Genomic DNA, 26,725 nt, shown 5'->3' with positions numbered 1-26,725 from the left:
TTCTCACTATTTTCAGAATTTTTACAAACAAAATAATCAAACAATTGATGGGTAAAATAATTAGCAGATTAATGCATAATGAAAAAAAAACACTGGTCGCATTGTTTTGCATCATTGGCCGTTTTCTGCATTATTTGCAGATAAAATCTTTCTTTACATGGATTATAGACTATTTATGACTTGAATCAGATATACAATACAAAAAAATATGGTGACGTTATACTTCATATACTGAACTGAAATAACTGTTGTACATAGACATGATGGTGTGAGACATTTATTGTATTCATATTGTTGGAGATCTCCTGGGACATTATTCATAGAGTACTCGTATTCATAACAGGTCAACATATTGTGCCCCTTCTAGCTTGAAAGCTGTCTTTTGTTCAGTTTATCACGTCACAAAACTTTTCTTTGCAACAGCTGTGACATTTGTATCAGAAACAAATCTTTGTTTGAGCTAATAGATGAAACAGTAACGATAATCAAACTTGTCAAATGTTTCACAGAAAAAAGTAAAACTGTACCCAGAGACAAGTTGTTATCGAAGTCTCAGACTGTGAATATTAACTGGAGAAGGGCTAGACTTTCACCCCATAAGTACTGTCTCAAAGTAAGCAAGTATACTTCAAAATCTGCATAAAATATATCCCATTAAATGTTTTGTTGCTAGTTTTACAAACACTGGTGTTTCCTGTTCCTTTTGTAATCACAATGCGGAAACAATCCCTTAACTATTTTTTAATTGTGAAATATCTTTAGACATATTATTTGTTACTATGATAATCCAGATGACAGCACTTTGGAGTATTTGGTTAACTTTATTATTCTATACGCAAATGTTTTCATTCACAAACAGAAGTTTTGCACATCACTGCCCGAAATTGTACCTTTTCTTATTTAAGTAATTAAACTCCTTTAAACTCACATCAGTTGGTAACAAAGAGAAAAAGTTTATGGATTATTCTGAAATGTTTTCCTCTGATACATCTGTAATAGTAATTTCCATTTGTCATGTAATCCTGTATCTGCATTTGATAAGTACCTAAATACAGGACAGAGGAAGGCCTGATATACTTGCATGACTTAGACAACATGAGATAGGACAAGCCATAATTGCTGTATTGTTTTTCTTAATGTCACATTCTCTGTTCAGGGCTCATTCCGCCCAGCTCATTGACTCTGCTGGGAGTCCATCTGCAGATGCCTGAGTAAACCTTACAGAAAGACAAGTTTCTGACTGTGCTTTATTCAACAGAAATTGCCACCACAATCACTGATCTCAGTACTTCTTGCACCACTTGTCATTTGACAAGTGCATTTTATCTTCCAGCACATCAAGACTGCAGACTAGGTAAAAAAAAAAATCCATTGTGGTGTTTACTATATTCACCAATCATTTGTCAACACATCATTAAATGTCAAGTGTTTCCTCTCAGCCTGAGCAGAGGAACATCTGTCCCTCATACCTTGCAACCAAGATTAGAAATTCAATGGAATTTATACAGACAAATATACTGAGGAAAAAAAGGGATTTGACAGCAAACAGTTGGGGGGCGTTTGGATTTTATTGACGTATCAAACAGCTGTACATCTATTTGCCTTTCTTGGCCTTGATCTTCCTCAGGTAGAACTCGAGCTCCTTGCCTTCCAGGATGTAGCCGTCCGCCCTGCCGCACTGGCCAGGTCTGGAGGCGATGCAAGCTGCAGGAGGGACAAAGGAAACCAGATCAGTCAAGAGCTGGATAAACCATCTCAAACAACAAGACAAATAGCAACTTAAACTGACCACGTCATGACTGAGGTTACAGAAATGTTAGTGATGCCATAATAGAAAACCAGAAGTTAATCTTTAAGTACATATGTGCAACAGTACGCAGGATTTTGGTTATCCACAGAAAGAGCTTTTTAATCCAACACCTAACTATAAAACCTTCAGGTGTGCTCTGCTTCACCCTCAGCTGCTGTGGTAAATTAGTACTAGACAAAATATATAAGTAGATGATAGATTTTAGACAATGACTTAATATCAAGTTTGTGTTTTGGGAATGTAAGTGCTGCCTTTTTCCATTGTTGATCAATGCAAGTCCACCCTGTCCTCAGCTATACAAATTCACAAAACCGCTTAAGGGCACTGCAGAGGTGTAAGGGGCAAATGCCAATATGCACATTCTAAAACTTCAACCCTCATACTGGGTGAGTTCAGACATTTTAACCACGTCTTTCTCAGAGTCTTTGTTGTCACCACTTTCATTCAGTAGCAGAACTGGACAAAGTTATCTTCATGGAAAGACTTGAAACCACATCAGGCAGCACTTTTTAATATGGTGCTGTAAAAAGAAAATGCCTTATAATTGTTCTTTATGACCCTGGTTGTAACTGTATATTTTATCAAAAAGTAAATTATTCATATAGAGACTGCCTAGACCAGTACATTCAGAAAATTCAGTTTAAAACTGGACTAATTACTAAACTTTAGCTGCCACACAGTAAAGTTATCCATCAGGACTAGATAAACTTGTTTATATCCTTGAAAAGGGGATCACATTTAAGTTAAATTTCAGATACTGCAAACTCTGAAATAACCCAGTTGGTTAGATGATACAAGACACTTGACAAGCGTCTTTAGGCATCACTGAAATTATCATTTAACTCGACAGTTAAACTAATTCAACTATTCAGTCACATGTCAGAGGGCCAAATTATAAAAAATCTGATGGCAATTCATTGAAATCAACTCCTGTCAGACTGAGTGACATTGACAGAATTGCCCATCAGTGGTCAAGCCTTGGAACACCAGTACAAATCAAGCTTCAGACTGAAAGCCTTTCCTGAAGCAAGTTGAGACTCACCAAGCAGTTTTCCCTGTTGGAACTGCTCCTCCAAGAGGGTGCTGATCTTGGCCGTCTTTTTACGCTCATCGTACTTCTTCTGGGTCCTCTTTGATCTCTTCTTATTCAGGACCTCTTCTTCCTCAGGAGTCTACAGAAGGCAGAATGAAGATCATTAGATGGACATGAAAACATTTGCATGGAAAAGTTCCAACTTCAATTGTTAGTAAAGGTCTTTCTCAGAGTCTTCTTTATCACCACTTTCATTCAGTAGCAGAACTGGACAAAGTTATCTTCATGGAAAGACTTGAAACCTGATCAGACAGCACTTAATACAGTTACCATGAAAAACACTGTAACAGGGATTCAAGATAAATATCCAGGTAGATAATTGTAAATTTATGATTTGTTATTCTGACATGAAATTATGGCAGATAAATCATGTATAATACCTGATTTGACAATCTAAAAGCATTCAATTTCAATGCTTAGGGAAAATGTTACATGCTCACTAAAGTTTCACAGCTTGAAAGTCCTTTTAAATACAAAAAAGTTAAATATTTGTCAGTGTCCACCATGAGAAGTAAGTCATTATTGATTAACTAATGTGACAAAATATCCATATTGTGCATCCCTACATTTCAATGTTATGTTGTGACCCTGGTTTACCCTCTGTCCATTATGTCAAAATGTCTTAATACATAAAATCTCATTAAAAATCTCCCCTTAATGTCCCTTTGCACAAACTAATCCTACACTACAAGGGAATGAATCTTTATAAATCTAATTTAGTTATACCAAGTTGATACTTACTTTATTAAACCAAGCAGATCTACAAACTGAACATGGGCAAGGTGTGACTACAGGCTGGCATGAGGGCAATATATAAGACCAGAACTGTCCAAAATTGGACAAGGGTGGCACCATTTTAATGCAACAGTTGAGCAAAAATTGGCTCTTTTAGCTTTTATCAGCTGTTATGGCAGTGCCATCAAGTCTATAAAAACACTGCCGAACAAGTTACTTTGCCACTGATATATTTAAATGGGACACCATGTGGGCTGATGAAGGGAAAGTGAACTTATTAAACATTGGCAATTACAAAATCTGATTTGACATTATATCAAAGCATTTGGTTTTAATTCTAAGTGATGTACTTTACTGGAAAAATTAACATTTGAATAGCCTGAATAGTTTTATTTTGTTTTAAGTGATGCAGTAAGGAAAAACAGATGAAGTACTCCATAGCTCTGATCTAGCCAAACTTATGTAACATGCATAGCCTTTCATCAGGTGTGCATAAACCACTGGCTATATGAACTTTTTTAAAAACTACAAACATGTTAAAATGTCAGTTTCGGCCATCAGTCACTGAATCGGCTTAAAAATGTTCATTCACGCAACTTATATTATCATAACTGGATAAAAACAAGGTACATGAAACATTTGTATTTTCACCACATACCAGCTTGGCTCCCTTCTTGCGTCCCAGAGGAGTGGCGTAGTGAGCCTCATACCACTGCCTGTAAGGAAGGCTGTCGACGAGGACGATGCAGTTCTTCACCAGGGTCTTGGTTCTGACCAGCTCGTTGTTGGAGGCATTGTAGACCACATCGATGATCCTGGTCTTACGTGTGCAGCCTGTGTACACACATAAAAAAAATGATCAAGTGCCATGGGTTAAACAGAAATTCTCCATTTCATTCATTAACTAACACAGAAGACAGGTCTTTCTCAGAGTCTTTGCTATCACCACTTGCACTCAGTAGCAGAACTGGACATGGTTATCTTCATGGAAAGCAGTGTGCATCATGAAAGATGCCTTAAACGGTCTGATGAAGTTACAGTGACATTTGAAATAAACTTACACTCAGAGCCCCATGAGAAGTTACCAACATCCAGCCTCAGAGCACGGTACTTCTTGTTTCCACCACGGACCCTCACGGTGTGGATGCGACGAGCTCCAATCTAAAAAAAAAATGAAATTTTATTTTGGCATACAAATACACCTAAAATCTAATTAAGTGTTAAGATTCTATTCAAATAGTAGTACTATAAGGACATATTAAAGCGTGTCAGTGTAACTATGACGAGTCCTATCATGGGTAAGTCCAAAGCTTTGAACCAAAACGGCCCAAAAAAGACAAACCTAAGGTCAAGTTTTCATCACCCACGCTACATCCCATTAAGACTTTGATTTGATTGATTTTGTTTACCTTTGTGTTTGCAGCGGGGCGCCCGAGCTCATACTTCCTCTTCTTGTGGTAGGGCTTGCGTTTACCGCCGGTCTTGCGGCGTTTATGCCAGTTGTCCCTTGAGATACCTGGAAAAATGAAAAGGTGCGAGAGCCAGGAGTTATATCATTGAAGAATGCACGGGACGTTCACTGCAAAATTTTTATGCTTGAGCGATCAGTTCTCCAAGGTTTAGGTTTCCGCAATTTAAGTTTGGATTCCGCTTTAAGAGTTTCATCATTTCACTCAAGCAATTGTAAGCTGCCTTCATGGCTAGATTGGGCCCACATGTTCTTATCTATTTCTATAATTCTGATATCATGACTACTTGGATTTAATACTATAACACAATAAAACATTAAGTTTCAATTTGAGTTTCAAATCCAACTGAACTCAACAAACAGGTAACTGACGACTCTTGCCCATTCACAAGCAAATTCAAGCTCTTAAAATCATACTATGGCCTTTAACAAAAAAGCATGAACCTCAATAGTTTCCAACACACTACATATTTGTTATCTTTATAGACGGTGCCTTAAATTTATTGGCATTAAAAGCTCTAAACTATCTTAACACAAATATTAGCATTTTCCCTAAAACGTTTCTGTGCAGCAGCATGACACGATCCCGACCATCCTGCTAGCTAATGCTAACATTACTTCTGCGCTTAGCTGCCACTCTACAAAACTCAACATTACTTCTAAACAACTGACACGTTCAGCTCACACGTCTAAATCTTACTAAAATATGCTCAAGCCTAACAAATATCAAATCGTGCCGTTCTCAAGCACACTTCAGCATCAGCAGCTAACTACATGGCCAATGAGAGCAGCCATCTTGGAGCACTTCAGACATCCTTAGCAAACTATTTCATTAAAATATGATAAACCTGCTATAGAGATAAAAGTTAAAGCTACATCTATTCAAATATCATTTAGCTTAAATTTGGCAAACCATTATTGGAATATTCCTTTCTTAAAACATCAGATGGACAAGGATTCTCCCTCCGACCCGAGCATGAAAACACGTACCCATTCTCAGGCGCCGGCTAGAAAGAGGAAGCGCAAAGGCTCATGGGGAGGTTTGAAGGCCCGTGTTCTCGCGAGAATTCACAGACAGCGAACGCTATTTTCCTTTTCCATGGATGAGATTTGGGTTTATCACGTGCGTGTGTATCTATGAATGTATTGTTAATAATAATATAGTGTAATCGTTTAAGTACTTAATACATAAATGTAATTTTAGCCCTCAGCATCTTTAGAAACACATTTGTGTCATGAACAGAAGCGTTAAAAAAAAAAAAAAAAATCGAATACTTGATGTTATGCTAAAATAAACTTTCTTCCATTTGTTTTTTCTAAAAACGAAAGACACAAGGAACCAAATATATCATTTTTTCTAATATGCTGTATTTTATCAATCAAGCAATTAATTAATTGAACTTTATTTGTACAGCACCTTTCATACAGGTTAGTGCAATTCAAAGCGCCTAACAGATCAACAGAGGCCTACCGACAATAAGATAGCACAAGTATGAAATAAAAAATAGATGAAATAAAAACAAAATAAAATACAGAAATAAAACAACACAAAATAAAAACAAATATAATCAATAAAAGGGATGAAAACGAAACAATACAGATAGTGATAAAAATGACATAACACTGAATAAATTAAAGTAAAATAAAATGAATACATAAAATGACAATATCTATTGTTTTATTTTTATTTTATTCTATATTTGTTTTATAGATATATAATTGTATTTAATCATTATAAAATGATAATTACATTTAATCAATATTTAATTACATAAAATATAACATGATTACATGAAATGTATATTAAATGTATCTCATGCCAGCACTTTGCCCCAGGCCAAGACCCCTTCAGCCTAGGGCTTGCTGGCCCTGCTCCAGAGCAGTTTGTGTGGTTATCCCCTGAAAATCGACTAAACCTGCAGAGCTAAAAAGTGCCAGTGTAAAATGGAGCTAAAAGAAAGAAGTAGACGCAAAAAAACAGACATGTAACCTGGGGCTGGCAGAAGAGCAGTGACTCATAAAGCCCTGTACTGAGCTTAACCCTGGCTTAACCATATGCTTGTGAAAAGGGGCTAAATTAGCTAAAGATGTATTGGTCCATGGTTAAGGATACCCAAGGGGTAAGAATATGCAGTGTGAAAAGCCCCACAGTGGGACCTTCCTGGATAAATGCATTTTTAAAAATCTAGTCTGTTATGTAACATAATAGTTCATTTAAAAACGCTTCATTTTAAATCAAGCTTTTATGTCCTCTTCTACTAACCTGGTTTTGGGTGTGAAAATTGACTGTATAAAATGATGTTGATGGCTCCTGATGGCAGTCAAGTGATTTTATGCAGATCAAGTCACTGCATTCAGAGCAAAAACAAATATTTATTTTCAATCAAACGTACAATATAAACCAGTTTTGAACATCAGTGAGTTCTGAAAATGCACATTTTCTGATGATATGCTGCCTCCCATTTCATTTTTAGAACACTGATCACAAAGAAACTGTCAAAAGTGAACCGTCTTCTCATGATGTTCCACTGACATCAACAAGCCTGTCACAACTTGGACAAAAACATCCATTTATTTAACGTTACAGTCAAGAAACACAAGAAGTCTTTAATAAAAAAAAAACCCACCAGAGTCATGTCCATGTTCCCATATAGTTCTTTATTATATACAGCTAAGATTAACTGGCAGTTGTGATACATGATATGGTGATAAACTTGGCAAGATTTCTCCATTCAACAGTGAACTGTTAAGTTTGTTCGGTGAAGCAGCAGAGATCACTCCTCCCAGGGGCTCATGTCTGTGTCAATGGCCACACAGTTGTATGCAGCGTAACGTAGCTTCTCTTCACAAACTTTTGCACTGCAGGACAGAACAAAGAGGAGAGGAGGAGATGTGAAGCAACAAATTAAATACACTGTTACTGCAAAGCAGTTTTACGAATGTTTATCCCCTTCATGAGAGCTCAGTGTGTTATATGAGCGTAATTAATAGAAGGATAATAAAAACTTAAATATAAATAAATAAAAATATATAAAATCGTCTAGTATTTAAAGGGATAGTTCTGATATTTTTGAAGTGAAGTTATCCTTTCACACCCCTAGTTTGAAGAGGCAGCAGGAGTACTGGTGTAGGAAACTAAGCAATGTGCTGCTATGAACAAGGTCAGCAGCCAACGTGTTTTAGCTTCCTAAAAACATTGATATGCATGTATACTTATATGTTGAGAATATTTTGCTGCTTTATCTTGCTGTCAGACTTTTCCAATGAGAAACTGCTGTTATATAAGACAAATATTGCTTACTCTCTCTCTCTCTCTTTCAACCAGACTGCAGTGGCAAAATCAGTCATTTTACCTCACAGACTACAGGAGGCGCTGTTCTACCACTGCCTCAATCTGTTATCTTCTTGGTGTTACTGTGTGGTTTTGGTGAATCCGAATTAACTATTTAATTATTAACTATTGGCTTATAGAACAGAGGTATTCTGTCAGAAAAGGCCGTCTGACGGTCAGGTAAAGGGGCAAAAATAGCCTACATTTAGTGTATACTTAAAAAATATAGATTTTGTTTTTTTAAGTGAACTGGGGCATGAAGACACCATCTACTGTAGGTAATACACTGACTAAGGATTAAGTATCTCATACAACCCCACTTCAAACAATCTGAACCATAAAAACGAAAAACAGTTTATCAAAGTTCAAAACTGTAATGCACAGTTCAACACAAGTGTATGTTGAATGTAGACAACATATGGTAACAGAATCTCCATATAAACACTGTACCTTGGGTAGTTTGGTAGATAAAGAGTGCTGGAACATGTGGAGGACTGAGGAAGTGCATCAGTGGTTTCAGAGCTAAGTCAGGAAACAGAAAATATGATATTAGGAGACTTAAAATAATATTCATTTATCTATTATAAAATATGTCTAAACTTTTAGGTATTTTATTATCGATAACAATGAGTAATTTGTCTGTAATCCATTTTTAAATTATGTACTCACCCTTGTTTGTCAGGGAAGACGTAGATTGGAGCAGGAAGACGACTTCTACCAGTTACAAACCTCAGAAACCTGCTGCGATCCTCTAAAAACAAAATTCAACATCACTGTCAGTTGCAGAGAGCTCAGCATTAATGAGGATGTGGATAATGGATCATCCTCATTCTTGTCATGTTGAAAAAGAATGTCGACAAACACACAGCGAACTGACCATTGGTGAAGTTTGTTAGTGCTTCCCACAAGTATTGCACTCTAACATCACTTTGTTCTAGGTCTTCGTAGTGTGCTGGTAGGGAGACAGAAACAAGATTGATGCATTACAGTGATGCAATAATCCTTACTACAGTTATTATTACACAAACACCTACAGGTCTTTTCCCTCGTTTGTAGATTAATAGCTTTTCATCAGTGGCCCTGATCAGGGCAGTGGTTTAGATCCAAAAAACTAGCTACATACAGAAAATGAATTTCCCTACTAGGAACAATAAAGGACTACTTAACTATATTGCTTAGCTTCCAACTGGGACTGCTGCTGTTTCTCAAAACTGGGTAACACCGCCATCTACTGTAGGTAATACACTGACGGTGGATAATTACCTTGTGCAACCACACTTCAAATAATCATAACTCTCCCTTAAAATTTAACAGCTTTTCAAAAGATAATTCTGGTTTACACAACTAAGTCTTACTACTTTTCTTTCAGTTTTAACACAATGGCCAAAAATGAAAAAGACTCAAGTTGTAATAAACAAATTTTCATGTTCATAGTTCATGGTGGCACTAGAGGAAAAATTAAAGGATCACCAAAGTCATTAGAATTCATCATCTGGTCATCACTGATATCTACAACATTTCATGGAAATACATCCTATAGTTCCTGAGTTATTTCAGTGTGGACCAAAGTGGTGGACCACCAAAGATAAATTTGAGGCTGGACACTCACTGAGTCGTTTCAGGGCTTCCACAGTGATCTCGGGGTCTCCACACACTTTCTTCTCTACTTCCTGCCAGGTGAGCAGGTCCAGCACTGCCTGAGGAACCACCTTCAGCAGCCCCGCCTGCATGGCTGCAATCTGTCCCACACATACAGATAATCAAGCACATGATTGAGCAGCTCTACACGCACCACAATTACCATTTATACTGGAGAATTAAAGCTCCCGCAACAAGAGAAATTCTGACCACACTTCAAGCAGCAGTGTCTACGAAGGCAATCTGAAACAACATCCCACCTGCTGTTTGCTCTCCTCCAGTCGAGCCTTCTGCACCAGGCGGACGAACTCGCTGCGGTCCTCGTAGCGAACGGCCACATTACTGCCGCCAGGGATGAGCTCCACCATCTGGCCGTCACTCAGTAGGGTGGTGTACACCAGCTCCTCACCAAACCTGAACTCATACGTCTCCCGGTCCATGTTCTCCATGGCCTCCAGCAGGTTTACCTGAACATAAATCCACACTCAAAATTTCTACTGTTGTTCCAGGGACAATAAAAATGTCACCTGAGACATAAAGTTATGGTGTCTGGGACAGCAGTCTAACCTTACAAAGTTTTACAAAATTGTAAAAGTGATTTTACTAGAGTGACTGGCCAAAGTGAATCAATAAAGTGATGCAATTTACTGAAATTCAGTTAAGTAAGTATAATTACAAATTATATAGTAGTAATTTGTGTGAATTCTGTTTTCAAAGGCTTTTGGATTCACTGAAGTAACCAACTGATCGATGCAGCTGTAGACCAACAACTTCAAAATGATTCAAAAAGTCAAATGATTCCTTTTGTGAATAAACCGGATTCTGACAGGAGTCTGGAGAGAGTAATATATGGCTGATACAATGGCAGTTTCTAGTTGGAAAAAGCTGTCTGACAGCAAGGTAAAGTGGTAAAAATATTCTAAATATAGTGTACACTAAACTATACATTTTGCTCTTGACGCTTTCCACAACAATGCATCTCTTAGCTTCCTGCACCAGTACTCCTCTCTGCTGCTCCAAAGTGGGGGGAAAACTAATGAGCATCTACTACAGGAAATACACTGACTGTGGATACTACACTGACTTTAAAATCTCCAAACTATCCCTTTAAGCAGTTGTAGTAATTTGAATGTCCTCACCAGCACAGAGTCTACAGCAGGAAAATCTTTACTCCAGCTGACCGCCTCCCCAGTGAGCTGCTTCCACACCAACCCGGGCAGAGCCAAGACCTGCAGGAATGGACACAGAAGTAGCCAGAAAATCAAGTCTCTACATCCCATAATTCTTACTTTATAGAGATGATACTGACCTACAGTAGGTGGAGAGAGAGCATCACTTACCAAGAAGTCTTTTCCTCTGAGCGCGGCTCCCATGAGCTGACCGATCCACTCATACTTGTGGAACTCTTTGCAGGACGGGTTGGGGACGTAGTAGTCTCTGGCCTCTAAGGAACCCTGAGAAACCAGCAAAAGTCAGGTCACAACCAATGAGAACACTCAAGTACATTCTGATGTTGACCACGTGCAGGTGAGCTCCAAGGTGATTACCTGGTTGGACGTGCGGCTGAAGAACGGCAGAGGCATGGGACACTCAGCTGAGCTGGGGCAAAGCTCCTCAGACATGTCTGCCAGGCTGTCCCGAAATCCACCTCCCTGATCAATGATTCCCTCTGCGATGAACTTACACTCCCACCATTGGTCATACCGCGCCGGCCATCTGACAAACCAAGAGGAGAGAGGGTAGATATTGATGTCATATTCATGCGAGAAATATCAGACACAGGAGCCTGAGATGCAGGCCTAAAAATGCACCTGTAATCCAGAGTCTTCTCAAATTTGTCAGATGGCTTGAGACCCTCATACACCTGCAAGGAGAGACATAAAGAGCATAAAGCAGCAGTAACAGCACCCATGATGCACCAGGGTCTAACAAGATAAACTGATGAAAACTGACTGGTATTTCTCAAACCAGCCTCCCTTAACACTCTTTTTAGCACATATCACATCGAAGTCCCACTTCAAGGTAACATTAAAGGGGTAGTTCACATTTTTTGAAGTGTGGTTATATGAGGAACTTATCAATAGTCAGTGTATTACCTACAGTAGATGTCAGTCAACAAGCCCCAAGTTTGGAGAAGCAGCAGGAGTACTGCTGTAGAGTGTGTCGACCACCATCTACTTTAGGTAATACACCAACTATGAATAAGTACCTCACACAAACTATCGCCTGAAGAGTCTAATAATGTCAGGTGTTTTATACCTGGTTGAACACAGCGTTTTTGCAGCTGGGGTCCAGCGAGGGGTTGTCTCTGTGCTCCATGGCCAGGCGTCGGTTGATGTAGAGGCGGGGCATGAAGTTTGGTTTACTGGTCTCAGAGTCCTTGAGGCACTGGGTAATGAGGGCTGAGCGTCGTTTGGACAGCAGCAAGAACTGCTTTATACTCTAGAGGGCGCCAAAGAATACACAAGTAAATAAAAGAACTTTAGAGTGGATTTTATGTTTAGAGGCTAATAAAGTTTATATATATAAATCAATTCTATATCAAGTTACAAAGTAGAGTTATTATAGTTTTGTAATTTTCATGAGTTTTTCATTTTCACCCTGTTTTTGTTTTAAATTGTTTAGTTTCAGTTAGCTTCGAGAGTGGGTTTGCTTGTTTCTTTTTAGTTTTTATTATTTAAAAATCTTTACTTTTAGTTTAGTTAAGTTTCAGGATTAGTATTAGTTTTTTAAATTCTAATATTGACAACTGATTGGAGCTTACTGTATATTTTAAAAGTGTAACGATGACTCACTTTGATCTGGTTGAAGGTGCCCAGACTGTAGTCCCAGGCTGGTACCAAATGTGGGAGCACACTGTCCAGGAGACTGATGAATCTGTGGAGAGTGAAACAGAAGTAAAAAAATACCACCACAGAACCTACCTGCCCTCATTCTAAACTCGAACCAGCCGCTTTGTTTCATGGTCATCATGCCATAAACAATCAGATTTCTCTGGGTCTAATTTTATTTATTTATTTGGACTTTATTTTCAACATTATCCCCTTACAGCTATCTTTGGGATTTTATCAGTGGTCACATACTCAATCTGATACAGCAGCATATGCCATTTTTTGGCTGGACAAATTATTTTGCTCAATTAAGAACTCTTGCCTCTCTTACAATCATTGGGTCAGGGACTTATTGGGCTGCCTTAAAGTGGAAAAAGTTAAATTCAGCTACAGTGGAAAACCTACACTTTTTATATTTTGGGTTGGTAAACAACTTTGCTGATTGCTATGTGTTCTTATGTTGATCATTGCTGTGTAGAATAATGAAAACCAAAAAATATCATTTCAGAAATATCTTTGGAGTTGGTATTTTAATGTAGGGATGCCACTGGTTGATTTGAAACAAATTTTCACATAATTTCAGAAACCTTCTAGACATGTACTGGACATTTTTTCTCACAATTAAGTGACAAATATTTAACTCCCTGATATTTCCCATGACTCTAGGAGGCAGTAACACAAATGTTGATCTACCTCTGGATGACCAGTGCTCTGCGGTACAGGACGTCAGGCGTGTTGCCCTGCAGGCGGGGGTAGCGCACCAGATTAGAGGACTGGAAAACATCTGCATTCAGACCCAGGTCTCTTTCACATGATGACTTAATCTTCAAGCCTCGGATCCGCACATCAATCCCTTCATCTGTAAAGCCGAAAGAGAGAAGAAAACATTGTTTAATGTTCAAGACATCAGAAAATGTACTGAGGGGATTATCTGGTTAAAGGGATAGTCCAGGTTATTAGAAGTGGGGTTGAACAAGCAACAGAGAGGGGACAGCAGCATGGCAACTGCAGTGGATAGGGTCCGCAGCAAAACGTATTTTAGGCAATTAAAAAAGGCCTACCTAAAAAAACATTAATATTGGTTGAGGTGTACACTATATTTGGAATATTTTTGCCGATTTACACTGCTGTCAGACAGCCCTTTCAGGCAGAAAACCACGGTAATTTAAGTCAAATATCAGCATCTCCATAGGTGGAATTAAAAAACTATGTTTTTAAAACAACAAAGTCACACAATAATACAAACAAACTAGTTGGTTTGAACCGCAACATCCCGCTGGAAAAGACTTTCTGACAGCAGGGTAAAGCAATGAAAATATTCTAAATATGTTGTTTAACTGTAACTAATCTTAATCTTAATTTTTTTAAGGTAGGCCTTGTTTAGTTGCTATAATAGGTTTTGATGCTGACCTTGTCCACAGCAGTACATTGCTTAGCTTCCTTCACCAGTCCTCCTGCTTCTCCTCCAAACTGGGGCCATGCCGACCACCATCTACTGTAGGTAATACACAAACTTATTGTTATGTAGCTCATACAACCAAACTTCAAATTTATCCAAACGATCCCTTTAAATAAATAGAGAAACATGCTAAAAACATGCATTACCTCTACATTCCTCAATCCGAATCTCAATTACAGGCAGGTGAGACGTCATATCCTCCAGCACACATACTTCTCCAATCAGGTTGCTAGAAGCAGAAAATAAATAAATTTGTGGTATTTGTCAACTTCAGAGCGGCGGGCAAGTATGCTTCATAATAAAACATCACACTTTTATTTCTCCACCTTTTCTGATTATTCAGCATAGTATCACATTTTGAACAGAACAATAGATCAGGTAGCTATTGGCCTTCTATTAAATATCAGATACTGCTGTCTGTAATAACAAGGAGATTATTACAGTCAAGCTTATTGTTGCATTCTCCTTTTGTGTTTTCCTTTCACTTAATGCAATAAATAATTTCAACATGTAGTTGATTATTTTATGATTTCCCCAACATCATCCTGAAGATCATTCTGCATTGAAATATTAAATACTGACACAAAATGTTGTCTTTTAATGGGCAACTTTTAATTTTTCTACCTGGACCCTATTTTCACATGTTTTTGTGCCCTACCACAAGCTAAGCTGAGCTACAACATAAGTTACAAGCAACTGCACACCATCAAAGTGACGTAAGTTACTTTTTTAAACCACTAACAGGCTCAGATTGTTATTCGAAGTGTCTCACTACATTATGAAAATACACAGTAGTGGTAGTAGCTCATATACTACTATAATTTAAAGTGCATCTATGAAAGCCAAGGAATTATTTTTTTGTGAAACAGTTAATAAAATCCTTTGAAAACACTCACTCGTCTATGGTGACGTCACTCAGCTTCTTCAGGTTGTCTCCCTCTCCTCCATAAACTGTGACTCGCTTGGGCATGTAGTTGTCGTCTGTGGAGTCTACAGTCAGTATCAGCTTACTGCAGAGCAAAGAGAAGCACATTATACACACCTACATACAACAGAGACGTGCCCATGATCTATCCACAAGATTAAAGTCCATGTGAGATATTTCACTTTTTTAAGCTAGAGATGCCCCTGATCAAGTTTGCTGTTTGCTGGTGATATATCACAGCAGTAAACATGCCCCTGTCCCAACTTTTTTGGAACATGTTGCAGGCACTAAATACAGAATGAGTGTATATTTACAAACAACACTTAAGCTAATTAGTTTGAACATTAAATATCATGTCTTTGTACTGTACTTTAACATAGAATATAGGTTGAAAAGTTTTTGCAAAGCATTGCCTTCTGTTTTTGTTTGCATTTTACACAATGTACCAACTTTTTTGGAATTGTGGTTGTATGTAGCTGACATGAAGAAATTTTTCACAAGAATGTTGCATTAACTTTTTCTTTTTTATGTGAACATTGTTGCTCAGCTCCTTACTTGACCACAGTGCCTCTCTTCATGTGCAGGCGGATCCAGTGTTGTCCCTGCATGCCGTCGCTCTCCCAGTAGGTTTCAGTGTCGCCATCTGTAAGACAGCTAACCCCTCCACTTGGATCATCCTATCAGCAAATATCAAGGTAAATCAGTCACTGACAAATATATACATTTGTAATTACATAACGTACTGCTCAATAACACGATTTTTATGTACTTTTTCTGTCAAATCTGAAGAGCTGTATACTGCCGCCGTTATTGATGTCTGAGTTGATGTTGGACAATAACGAGTACTCAGTGAGGTAACATAAGCGGCGTTATTCTTCTTGGCCTTCATGCATTCATCATACTGCAGTTTGTTGTGTTTTTTGAGGTGGCTGAACAGGTAAGTTATGTTGCTTCGCAGTGCAGTCACAAGTCTCAAACACTCACTTTTTGCATATGATTTGTTCTTGCAATGGATGATGATATGTGTTTGAGGGACTATTTGCTTTTTGCTCTGGACATTTGATTTTCATTTGCTTGTCTGCTCTGTGTTGTATATTACTCTTTACTCTGGACTGCAGCCACAGCATCCATGAAATTTTGCACAGGCTCAAACTGCAGGGTGACCGGCTGTTAGCTTAGGAACTTTCATTTTATTATGGAGAGCTATGACTGTAGTCGAAATTAATCTTCGATTAACTGTGCAGCCACACCAGAAAATGTAAATAACTACAGATTTCACATCAAACTAAAACTCAGAAATCCTCCTCTTTTTTGCAAGTTACTGATTCTCAAAAAACTGTATGGATTTTTAATTAATAGTTCACATGTAAATATTTATGGCAGTGGTTGATTTCGTGTTGTGTTTAAACTCCCAACTGCTGGACAGCAGTGTCATTATTTCATTATCTTCAGCCATTTGACTCTTTAACTCCAACATAAACTGAGAGAAGAAGCTGTAAGCAGATTTTATATGACATTCATATGGTGGTTGTTCTTTATACTATGACAGTTTTCCTAAAATTAGATGGACCCTAACCCTTAGGTAATCCCTGTATTGTGGTAGTCTAAACTGTTTTAGACTGTTTCGAAGAGGGCAAACAATGAAATATGAATACCTGAGCATGTATTTGACTCACCGAATATGAAGAAACATCAATGCTGGTCACACACTGTTTCACACTCCCCAGGTTCTCATCCTCTTTCCCTATGTGGTCATAGAAGTAGTGCACCAGGTCCTCGTCGCATTCATACGTCCAGGTGGGAGGAACATATCTTGAAGGTTTGAGGGAACAACAACTTAATTTGATAATCTGCTGCTGTCCAAATACAACCCAAAAAGTCTTGACTCTCTAGTTTGTCTCACCTTAGTTTTTGGACGGCTGCGTCGTCACACTCAGCGATTTTGGGTTTGGAGCCAATGTAAAGTGCGTTCTCCACATTCACCACCTGCTCCCACCTGTTGCAGGGCTTGTGGTCGTAGCCAAAGAGCTGCTGTTGTCTGCTGATGGTCTCTGGTGACTCTACCGGGACCAGCCTGTCGCCTCCCTCTGTGTGTTTACACACCAGGATCCAGCCTTCCTCCAGTTCCATGCCCGGACGGTGCTCCTCCATTTGCTCCTGGACAGAGACAGGGATCCTTAAGTCAACATGTGTAACCCTGAGCCACATTTAAAACTATAAAAACTGAGTTAGTAGGTAACTAGAAGAGGTCACTCAGTAGAGTGCAGATCTCTGCCAGGATTCATTCATCCATCCAGCTACTGTCTATACTAGCATATCTTTTGGAGGGCTGCCAGTAAACCTATCCCACGTATCTTTGGACCGTGGAATGAACCCTGAACATCCGCAAGAAAACCATGCAGATGAGGAGAGTGTACAGACTCAACACAGAAAGACCCAAGCTCGTTGTTCATGGATTCGAACCCAGGACCTTCTTGCTAGGAGATGACTTCTATTATTTAAAATAAACATAAGAAAAGTCCAGGACATTTTCTACGATTCAGAAATACAACCACGATTCCAAAAAAGTCATGGCACTGTGTAAAACATAGATAAAGATAGAATACAATGATTTGCAAATTCTTTTCAATCTATATACAGTTGAGTACACAACAATATATAAGACAAGATATTTAATATTAAAACAGAACATTTTTATTGTTTTTTGTAAATATACACTTATTCTGAATTTATTGCATGCATCATGTTCCAAAAAAGTTGGGACAGGAGCAACAAAACACTGGGAAAGTTGCGAAATGTTCAAGAAGCACTTGTTTTAAATATCTGACAGGTAAACACGTTAATTATTAACATGTGACAGTATCTTGATTGGGTGTTAGAGTAGCATCTTTGAAAGGCTCAGTTGTTCACAAACAAGAATGGGGTAAGGTTCAGCACTTTGTGTATTGTCAATAAATACAGTTTGTCACTGCATCTACAAATGGAAGTTAAGACTCTAACATGAAAAGCGATGGCCATATATCAACAACATTCAGAAACAACACTAACGCCTCTGGTCCTGAGCCCATCTGAGATGAACTGACACAAAGTGGAAAAGTGTGCTGTGGACTGACAAGTCCACAGTTCTGATGTTTTTGGAAATCATGGACGTTGTGTCCTCCAGGCTCAAGAGGAAAAGGACCATCCAGATTTTTACCAGTGCAAAGTTCATAAGCCAGAATCTATGATGGTATGGGGGTGTGTTAGTGTCCATGGCATCATGGGTAACTGCCACATCTGTGAAGGCCCCATTGATGCTGAAAAGTACATACTGGTTTTGGAGTCTTTTTCAGAGAGATGTCCCTGCTTATTTCAACAAGACAATGACAAAACACATTCTGCATGTTTTACAGCAGTATGGCTTCATAATAAGAGTTCAGGTACTAGACTGACCTGCCAGCAGCCCAGACTTGTCTCCATATATGCTGCATTATAAAGCACAAAATATAATTATGTAGATCGTGGACTGTTGAGCAACTGATGTCGTACAGATATTATGATTGTGATATGATTTATGCATGGTGGGAAAGATTACTTTTGCATCAGTATTTTCTTTTTCACTGAAAAAACTACTGAAATCATGATAATGTGACATCTGTTGGACTCTCTATCATCTGAAGAACACGATTTGTAGGCCAGGGCATCTCTGCAGCACTGTACTGCTTTATTATAAAGTTCTTTTGTCATATTTTTGCTATACAAAAAATTGCAGTTTTTGATTTAGATATTGCACTTGGGCATATCGCAGTTTCAATCATATTTTGATTAATTGTGCAGCCCTACATACGCCATTGGTACAAAAAGTAAAGGAATGTAATGAAGTACAATTAGTAAAGTAGAACAGTTATGTCAGGTCTTGCAGCAGTGTAATGATCATTGCAGTTCAGAGTAAACCACCTGAATTGCAAGATCATGTGACATTGGGAGAGAGACACACAAGCTTACCTTAGTGATTTTGACCCACAAGCCTTGGCTGTTGCGGTATTCTTCCCCTGTTGTCCGGATACATGTCCCTTTCTTTGGTTCAATGTTGTACTTGCATAATTTCTTAATGTGTGGAGTTTGGTGTGGAGTTTCAAAGACGGAGACGATTGTTTTGCCCACAGTGGAGCCTCCTGCAGATGCTCCGGAGGAGGCGGAGGAGGTGGACGACGAATCCTTGCAGATTTTGTAGCACACCTCTTTAGGAACATAACACAGGCACTCCGGCACCGACTCGCCCCTCTTGAAACACTCAATGCAACTGTTGAGGAAGCGGATCCTGCCGAGCAGCAGGTGAGGGTTGTCGCCCACAGACATTTTGATGATGATGATGATGATGATGATGATGATGGAGGGGACAGTCAGCAGCTCAGCGGCAGGGGGGCGTCAGCTGACATTACAACACTGTCCTGCCTTTGTTTTCCTGTCTGGTTGCGAAGGGATGCTCCTGTCAAACAAACCAAACAAAAGCGAATATTCGTGAGAAACAGAGGCTTCAATCACCAACAGCCAAACACAGGGAGCTAATTTGATTTCCAGCTCTCTCTCACCAGCTGTGTATAGAGTTTAACAGGTCAAAACCCGATAACCAACCACCAAAGTTCCCTGACACAGTGAGAAAACTCAACAAACCATAAGAGTGACTAAGCTAACATTAGCAAGCTAGCTAAGTGTTAGGTAAATTAGTATATTCTGCAGCGTTTACGATAGCTGCTATCAACAAAGCCACGTTAATTTTGTTCAGAAGTTAAGACGATAAAATGTTCAATGAGCTAAAAGACAAAGAGATGTCCAGAAACAGTAGTTATTAACATACCTTTACTGCCGACAATATTTTTAAATGTGAATCTCGCCTATCGGTATGGATTTCTGACAACGCGGAAGAGCAGGAGGCACTTTTGACCCTCTCGAACTTCCGTCATCTGTACTTCAAAATAAAAGTCTTACAACTAAAGAAAATAAAAGGTTATAAATGAGTGGTTCCACACTTACGAATTAACAAACCTCTTTAGTTGTTTTCATGTTTAATTTGACTTGAGATAAGTCTTGTTTCTTTTATTAATCTTTTTTTTTTAATTATTTGTATGTGCATTCATTCACCTGTGCAATACACACAGTATGGTTATTACTTGTAGCACGATGCACATTACTTTTCTACGCTGTGCTCAGATCAGTTAAAAATGAGTCTGCAGTCATGTTTAATATCTCGCTGTAATGTGTACTGTATGCAAAACATTTTCCTTTTTGCTCAGTGTTTGATGAAACCACCAAAATATTTGACAAAACACCTGAAACCAACAGAATGATGTGTGATTTTGACATTTTGACTTTTGTTTTCAGTTTAAGCAGATAAAAATGTTCCAGTTTTGCACATCTGATGTCATTGCCTCAACTTGTGAGAGGGTGTGTGGGAACCATGTCTTCCCAGTGGTGCAGTCTGTAAGTCACTGTCTCTGTGGATCCAAAGGTCAAAGGTTTGAATGCACACATGACCAAGTCCCCCTCACAAACAATGTGATGACCTTTGCATGTGTATTGTGTGTCTAATAGATTCTTCTTTCTTATGAGCAACCAAATACTCACAGTCTGCTTGGACTCTGTTCATTGCCGCTTGTTGCTATATATATATATTTTTTTATCTCTTCTTACATTTTCCTCTCATAGCCCTATCCTACCTGGAAAATAAAGACTAGGGCTGCAACTAACAATTATTTAATTATCAATTAATTTGTTGAACGTTTTCACAATAAATGAATTAGTTATGTGGTCTATAAAATGTCAGAAAATGGTTAAACATCAATCAGAGCTTTCCAAGCCCAAGACAATGTCCTAAAATGTCAATGGTTTTGTCTACAATACGAAGATTTTCTGTTTTTTGTCACAGATGTTCATATTTAAGAAGCTGGAATCAGAATATTTTGTACTTTTTTTTTTTTTTAAGATTATTTTTGGGACTTTTGCCTTTATTTTAGATAGGACAGCTGAAGACATGACATGAAAGTGAGAGAGAGAGGGGGGATGACACACAGCAAATGTGGCAGGAATGAACCGGCAGCCGCTGCAGAAGACTGACACATGGTGCGCACACCCTACCAATTGACTATTTGGGGCGCCCATATTTTGTACTTTTTTTTCTTAAAAAATGACTCAAACCAATTAATTTATTAAAAAAATTAGTTTATTAATCAATTAATAATTTAGCATTCATAAATAAGTCAATAAATAATTTATGAATGTAAATTTAATTTTGCACCTTTGATAAGACACATAACATCAGGATGCTCTTCATCGATTACAGCTCAGTATTTCTTTCTTCCCCTCACAAGCAAACTCTGCAACCTCGGTCTGAGGTGCTGTGTCCACTTAGAGACTTTTTTTTTTTTTTTACAGAGGAGTCCAGAGGAGATAGAGGGCTGAAATTGTAATGTCACAGTGAAGTTGACCTTTGACCTTTTGCATGTAAAACATCATCACCTCATCATTTTATCCTATTAGACATATGTGTTTTGTCATAGTGAGTGTATGAATTATTGAGTTATGGCCAAAAATTTGCTTAGTGGAGTCACTGTAATGTTGACCTATGACCACTAATCAGTTCATCCTTGAGTCCAAGTGGTCATTTGAGTCAAGTTTGAAGAAATTTCCTTAAGGCGTTCCTCAGAAATTGTGTTCACAAGAATAGGATTGATTTTTCAAGGTTTTTCTAAAGTTGTGAATCACAGAGGTCCTTCAGCATGCAGTCATGAATGTGCACAAAAAACTGGTCCAGTGATCACGCACACTCAGTCACTCACGCACACATGGAGGTGATTACACAATCCCCTCAAGGAATAAGGCTAGTAAAGTTAAAGCGCTGAATAATCACATTCATTTTCAAACATTCAGTACATAATTAGAAAAAAAATATGCTTCATCAGTTGTGTCAAATCAAAAAATATACAGTTATACAAAAGTTGGTTCAAAAACACAGAATGGTTTAATCACAATGAGTAATTTTCACTGGTTATGTTCCACTACAACTTTAATGAATGCTTTTTCTTGTTCTTTGTGGTTGGTGGCATTGATGTCATCCTCAGGGGAAGCATCAGCATCTTCCTCATCTGGGTGTGATGAGACATCCATCAGAGAGGGGAGGCTCCTACCTCGCAGGATACCTCCGCCCCTCTGTGGAAGACTGTCCAGACCATCGCCCAGAGAGCCCTTAAGAGGAAAATACTGTTTCTTTCCAGGAGCGTCAGCGAGCTGGTGCATCTCAAGATCTTCCATACTCATCCTGCAAATATGGCAATATCACATTTCAAGCTCAAGTCTCTGCAGTGTTTGTGATTTCAATGGACTGTCCTGCAGCAGCAAAAAGAGCTGAGAAGTAAAAGATAAAACTGGTTTACCTCATGTCAAAGGTGGAGCCTTTGAAGGCTGGTTTGAGAGTCTCTGCTGCTGTCGACAGAGTGTACGGGATGGAGAAATGTCTCTGTGCCCAGTGCTTGTCCTTCACAATTGGAGCCAGGTTCTGGTACATGTCATCTACAGCCAGCATCGACACCTACAGGAGAGAGAAAGAACACTGTTAATGTCAGTTCTCTCACAAAACCTAAAGGAGCAATATGCAAGAAATGCATGTGCAAAAATTAATACTGCAGTCCAAATAGAGAGTTTTAGCCACACACTGTATATTAAATATGTTGAAATCCTGCTTAGTTGTTTGAATGATCTGTACATTAAGATTTCCCTGAGGGACAACCTGAATGTTTCGGTCAATCAGCTGGTTGGTTTCAAAGTCATCATCGTCCTCGCCAAATGGATTGATGATCAGCTCCCCCACCTGCAGAGTGGAAAAGGAATCACTCTTTCATGACAAGATCAAAACAAGATCTACAAGTTTACTACAAGAGGAACATGGACATGTTGTCGTCCTACCTTGAGCCAGCCAGCATAAAAGAAGAACTGCATCAAGGTGAAAACAGGGATGTACATGTCCAGCTTGTGATCCTTGTATCCCTTCTTGGGGTTCAGAAATTGTCGGCCAATCACACAGAAAGCAAAAAAAGAGTAAACTGCTATAGTAACTACCTGCAAAGATAAAAAAAACAGAGCATTGAGGGTTTTTTTTGTATAAAAGTGGTCAAGTATGACTGTATTTCACATCTAAAGATGAAGAAGATGATAGTCCCCTTCTAGCTTCTGATCCTACCTGAGTGTACACCAGAGGGATGCTGATCCAGTCATAGTGGAACAGCAGGCTGCACTTCGCTCTGTAATTATTCAGCTCCTGCAGTTATAAATACATGCTATACATGTGTAAATACAGACAGCTATACAGAATATGTAGACATGCATTTAGGATTTACAATAAAGGGACAACTCACTCCGAATCGAAAATCTGTGAGGAAATATGTATTTTTCCACATTTCTCATTCCCACATTGTACACTTACAGAATATAATTGTAGTAAGTGTAAAGTTAATTAAAAGCTCTCTCACATCCATCAGCAGTCTCAAAGCGATGTCGTCCCTCACTCGACCCTCCTCTCTTGCTCTGGACGCCAGGTTTGAGAACCAGGTCAAAGGCATCCAGTACTTGTTGAAATCAGAGTGTAGCGACTCAAAAAGTTTCAGCTCTTGTGTCGTCATAAATCCTGCACAAAGATTAACATGAGATGGATGGATTTAAGAAATATTTGTGATCCAGGGAGGTTTATAATATAAATATTGCTGAGCGGGGTCTCTCAGCTGGCTGTTTCTAACTCCTGGCTCACGACTAAAGGATTTTACAGTCAAGATCCTTCAGTTTTGACCTTTGTGCCTGAAGATCTGAGGCTGCAGGACATACATGTATTGTAATGAACAGTGATAGGGCATTGTTGCTCAGACTTGCCTCCAATTTTTCCCAGTGGACACTCATGGTATTACAGTGAAAAATGTCCCACGGCCCAAAAAGCATTTTCCCCTTAAGGCCGGAGATATACTTGCTGTTTAACCATGCATTTGCGTTCGCGTATGCGTCGCGTTAATTTCTGAGGACGCGCACAACCATCGCTCCAAATGGACGCAGGATACGCGAGGCAGCCATGAAGCGTAGGGATGTGTAGTGGTGCGTATGCGAGTCATCTGTAAAACTCTTGACAAGAAACCTTGAACTGCAAATAAGCTACTTTCATTATAAAAGTTTTATAGTCAATTCAAACAACAAATCACTGAAAATAACTGAAGTCAGGCACTATTTATAATTTAAGCCAGTGGAGGGAGAAAAATTCAAATGGATTTGCCAATAATTACCTGTACATTGTACATAATTCCTCTTATTACATAATTGCTTGCCAAAAAAAACAATAATTTGACACAAAATATTTATATTAAAAAGATTTTACAGATTTAAAAATGATTTTATTGTTCTTCCAGAGTGATAAGAACAGCTGTTTAATAACAAGTTATAACATGAAATGTTTCACATTATAACAAGATATAGTAGACTGTTATAACAAGAAGACTTTTCTGTTCTGTGTAATACTGTGAAAAACATCCTGTTATAACAATGAACTTCATTGAACAATGCTGTTGTCTATTATATAATCAAAACCATGTTGAACAAAGTAACTAATAAGAACTTCAAGTATTAAAGAAGAGCAGTAAACATTTGAATTTGAAGTTAAAGTAAAAAGTGTTGGAAAATCTCGAGTAAAGTGCTTATAAAAAGTCTTCGCTGTTGTTCTTACCAGCGTCCACTATGTGCTCCAAAGTTGGGAAACGTTTGTGAACTCTGGTGCTGATGGACCGGAGAATCAAAACTGAAGATAAATTGGCGTATCTCATGAGTGTTCGTCGCAGCAGACGACCCCTCTCGTCTGCCCCGTGGACATTTCCAGACACCACCATCATCAGGTTATCAGGCAGCGGGAAGCTGGTGTACTGACCCCACCAGCGATTAAAGGCCAGGGTCACGTAGAAACCTGGCACAACAGAAATATGAATTCTAGTGACTCATCTTAAGATCGTTAATTAACCACAAAGTCCAATAAATCCAATCCAATTATAAGAGAGACCCGGCCAAGGTAGCAGCCAGTCACAACATGTTAAAATGCAACAAATACAAAAATCCACAATAAAACAACAACAGCTCTTCAAAGCCCAGCAAATCTAACTAGATCAGCAATATGCAGTTTAAATGAAATGTCATCTCCTTCATCCAAATCATTTATAAAAACAGAAAACAAAATTCATCCCAAAATGGAACCCTGGGGGACACCTTAAGTTATCTCAAGAAATTCAGATTTGTGCCGCTCTGTATGATCTATAAGAACAATGGTTCAGATTTGTTTAAGGACAGAGCCAGTTCAGTCAGACTCACCCAGTACAAACAGAACTGGGATGAAATTGGAGTTGGTGAACTGGTCACAGTAAAGGGCGACACACTCAAACATATCCTGCTGCCCCGGTGTGAGCATGAACCTGTGAGGAAAATAAAACTTCAACTGACAGAGGGCCACAAACACTCAATCATACTGCAGCAAACAGTTGAATTAAAGAGATGATTCTGATTATTTGAAATGGGGTTGTGTGAAGTACTAATCCTTAGTCAGTATATGACCCACAGTAGATGGTGGTCAGTACATGTCTAGTTTAGAGAAGCAGGAGTACAGGTGTAAGAAGGTGAACTGGGTCAGTAGTGAAATGTATTTGGCAACTTAAAAACATCAATATCAGTTCAGGTATACGTGGTGTTGAGGCGTAAAGTAGTTGCAGTGCGCCCTAATGCATTTTGTTACCTGCTGCATGGATGTTGACACAACACTGAGGTTGTCCGTTGGCTGTCGACTGTTCATAAAAAGCCAAAGGAATTTGATTCAGGGAGCTTTTCTATGTACTCCTTTTGTTCTTTTCACTTCTGTCTTTATTGATGCTGCTTTCTTGTTTGAAATGCGTGACTTTCAAATGTGCTCAGCTTGTCGGTCTTGACAGATTTTGCACCTTAACTAGCTGCCATATATTGTATTGTCTTGTCACACAATCAAATATATAAGTGATACTCAATTTGTGGTTCTGGGGCCAAATCTATCCCGATATGATATAATACACTGACTACAGATAAACACTTCAAAAAAATCAGTTAATGTACCTGTAAACCAAACTGAAGAACACATAAACCAGACAGAACACCAGCAGCTCTTTGTAAAGCAGCCTGTAGATGCTTCCCTTCCACCTGAACAGGAGCTTGGAGAAGCCACCAAATCTCACATTGGCCACTTCAAGTGTGTAAGACACTGTCATGTCTGGGCTTATTCTGTGTTGTAACTGTAGAAAAAATCCTGCAAAAATATAAAAATATAAAGGAATTTCTTTTGATAACTTAATCATTGTAGATTTTATTATTAACAGAAATCTAAAGGTGTGTCTTACCTGAAGGCAGGTGTATGACCT

At 38.6% G+C, this 26,725-nt stretch overlaps 3 protein-coding genes and 4 non-coding genes across 7 annotated transcripts in view; all 7 read right to left on the bottom strand.

The window, feature by feature from the left end:
• Positions 1-1,549: 1,549 nt before the first annotated feature.
• rps8a (ribosomal protein S8a) lies at positions 1,550-6,146 on the bottom strand. The gene is made up of 6 exons (XM_084732410.1): positions 6,097-6,146; positions 5,048-5,154; positions 4,700-4,799; positions 4,297-4,472; positions 2,853-2,982; positions 1,550-1,704 (listed from the first exon to the last, which is right to left on the bottom strand). The coding sequence occupies exons 1-6, from the start codon at positions 6,098-6,100 to the stop codon at positions 1,595-1,597; spliced, it is 627 nt and encodes a 208-aa protein (XP_084588536.1). The 5' UTR covers positions 6,101-6,146; the 3' UTR covers positions 1,550-1,594.
• Positions 2,223-2,291, bottom strand: LOC146317824 (small nucleolar RNA SNORD38). Its single transcript, XR_014771715.1, has one exon. It is a non-coding gene; the product is annotated as a small nucleolar RNA SNORD38 (small nucleolar RNA).
• On the bottom strand, positions 3,067-3,135 carry LOC146317823 (small nucleolar RNA SNORD38). Its single transcript, XR_014771710.1, has one exon. It is a non-coding gene; the product is annotated as a small nucleolar RNA SNORD38 (small nucleolar RNA).
• Positions 4,562-4,630, bottom strand: LOC146317822 (small nucleolar RNA SNORD38). The gene has a single exon (XR_014771716.1). It is a non-coding gene; the product is annotated as a small nucleolar RNA SNORD38 (small nucleolar RNA).
• LOC146317821 (small nucleolar RNA SNORD46) lies at positions 4,901-5,008 on the bottom strand. The gene has a single exon (XR_014771717.1). It is a non-coding gene; the product is annotated as a small nucleolar RNA SNORD46 (small nucleolar RNA).
• Positions 6,147-7,743: 1,597 nt separating the features above from the next.
• On the bottom strand, positions 7,744-20,215 carry hectd3 (HECT domain containing 3). The gene is made up of 20 exons (XM_084732687.1): positions 20,128-20,215; positions 19,275-19,758; positions 17,194-17,447; positions 16,967-17,102; positions 15,846-15,967; positions 15,262-15,375; positions 14,512-14,594; positions 13,600-13,765; positions 12,871-12,952; positions 12,335-12,517; positions 11,887-11,939; positions 11,623-11,791; positions 11,416-11,529; positions 11,215-11,304; positions 10,336-10,542; positions 10,047-10,176; positions 9,315-9,389; positions 9,107-9,188; positions 8,888-8,959; positions 7,744-7,965 (listed from the first exon to the last, which is right to left on the bottom strand). The coding sequence occupies exons 2-20, from the start codon at positions 19,626-19,628 to the stop codon at positions 7,881-7,883; spliced, it is 2,571 nt and encodes an 856-aa protein (XP_084588813.1). The 5' UTR covers positions 19,629-19,758; positions 20,128-20,215; the 3' UTR covers positions 7,744-7,880.
• Positions 20,216-21,766: 1,551 nt separating this feature from the next.
• best4 (bestrophin 4) overlaps positions 21,767-26,725 on the bottom strand; it is a 5,006-nt gene continuing 47 nt past the window's right edge. Inside the window, exons 1-10 of the mRNA XM_084732163.1 lie at positions 26,705-26,725; positions 26,424-26,613; positions 25,656-25,756; positions 25,024-25,257; positions 23,792-23,946; positions 23,503-23,580; positions 23,229-23,381; positions 23,053-23,133; positions 22,700-22,854; positions 21,767-22,584 (exon numbers count right to left, since the gene is read on the bottom strand). The exon at positions 26,705-26,725 is cut by the window's right edge and continues 47 nt beyond it. Of these exons, the coding sequence (XP_084588289.1) occupies positions 22,308-22,584; positions 22,700-22,854; positions 23,053-23,133; positions 23,229-23,381; positions 23,503-23,580; positions 23,792-23,946; positions 25,024-25,257; positions 25,656-25,756; positions 26,424-26,575 (1,386 nt within the window). The 5' untranslated portion in view covers positions 26,576-26,613; positions 26,705-26,725 and the 3' untranslated portion in view covers positions 21,767-22,307. The remainder of the gene's footprint in view (positions 22,585-22,699; positions 22,855-23,052; positions 23,134-23,228; positions 23,382-23,502; positions 23,581-23,791; positions 23,947-25,023; positions 25,258-25,655; positions 25,757-26,423; positions 26,614-26,704) is intronic.

Source organism: Lutjanus erythropterus, chromosome 12 (genome assembly GCF_056507025.1).
Source record: "Lutjanus erythropterus isolate fLutEry1 chromosome 12, fLutEry1.hap2, whole genome shotgun sequence".
NCBI classification, from domain to species: domain Eukaryota; kingdom Metazoa; phylum Chordata; class Actinopteri; order Lutjaniformes; family Lutjanidae; genus Lutjanus; species Lutjanus erythropterus.
This window is presented reverse-complemented; position numbering and strand designations above follow the sequence as displayed.

Coding starts and splice junctions, on each gene's coding strand:
- hectd3 (XM_084732687.1), bottom strand. CDS start 19,628: ATGTCTGTGGGCGACAACCCTCACCTGCTGCTCGGCAGGATCCGCTTC. Junction 17,448..19,274: donor TGTGGGTCAAAATCACTAAG/GTAAGCTTGTGT, acceptor GTCTCTGTCCAG/GAGCAAATGGAGGAGCACCG. Junction 11,792..11,886: donor GAGAAGACTCTGGATTACAG/GTGCATTTTTAG, acceptor TTGGTTTGTCAG/ATGGCCGGCGCGGTATGACC.
- rps8a (XM_084732410.1), bottom strand. Junction 4,800..5,047: donor GCCCCGCTGCAAACACAAAG/GTAAACAAAATC, acceptor TTTTTTTTTTAG/ATTGGAGCTCGTCGCATCCA. Junction 2,983..4,296: donor GCAAGAAGGGAGCCAAGCTG/GTATGTGGTGAA, acceptor TGCCTTCTGTAG/ACTCCTGAGGAAGAAGAGGT.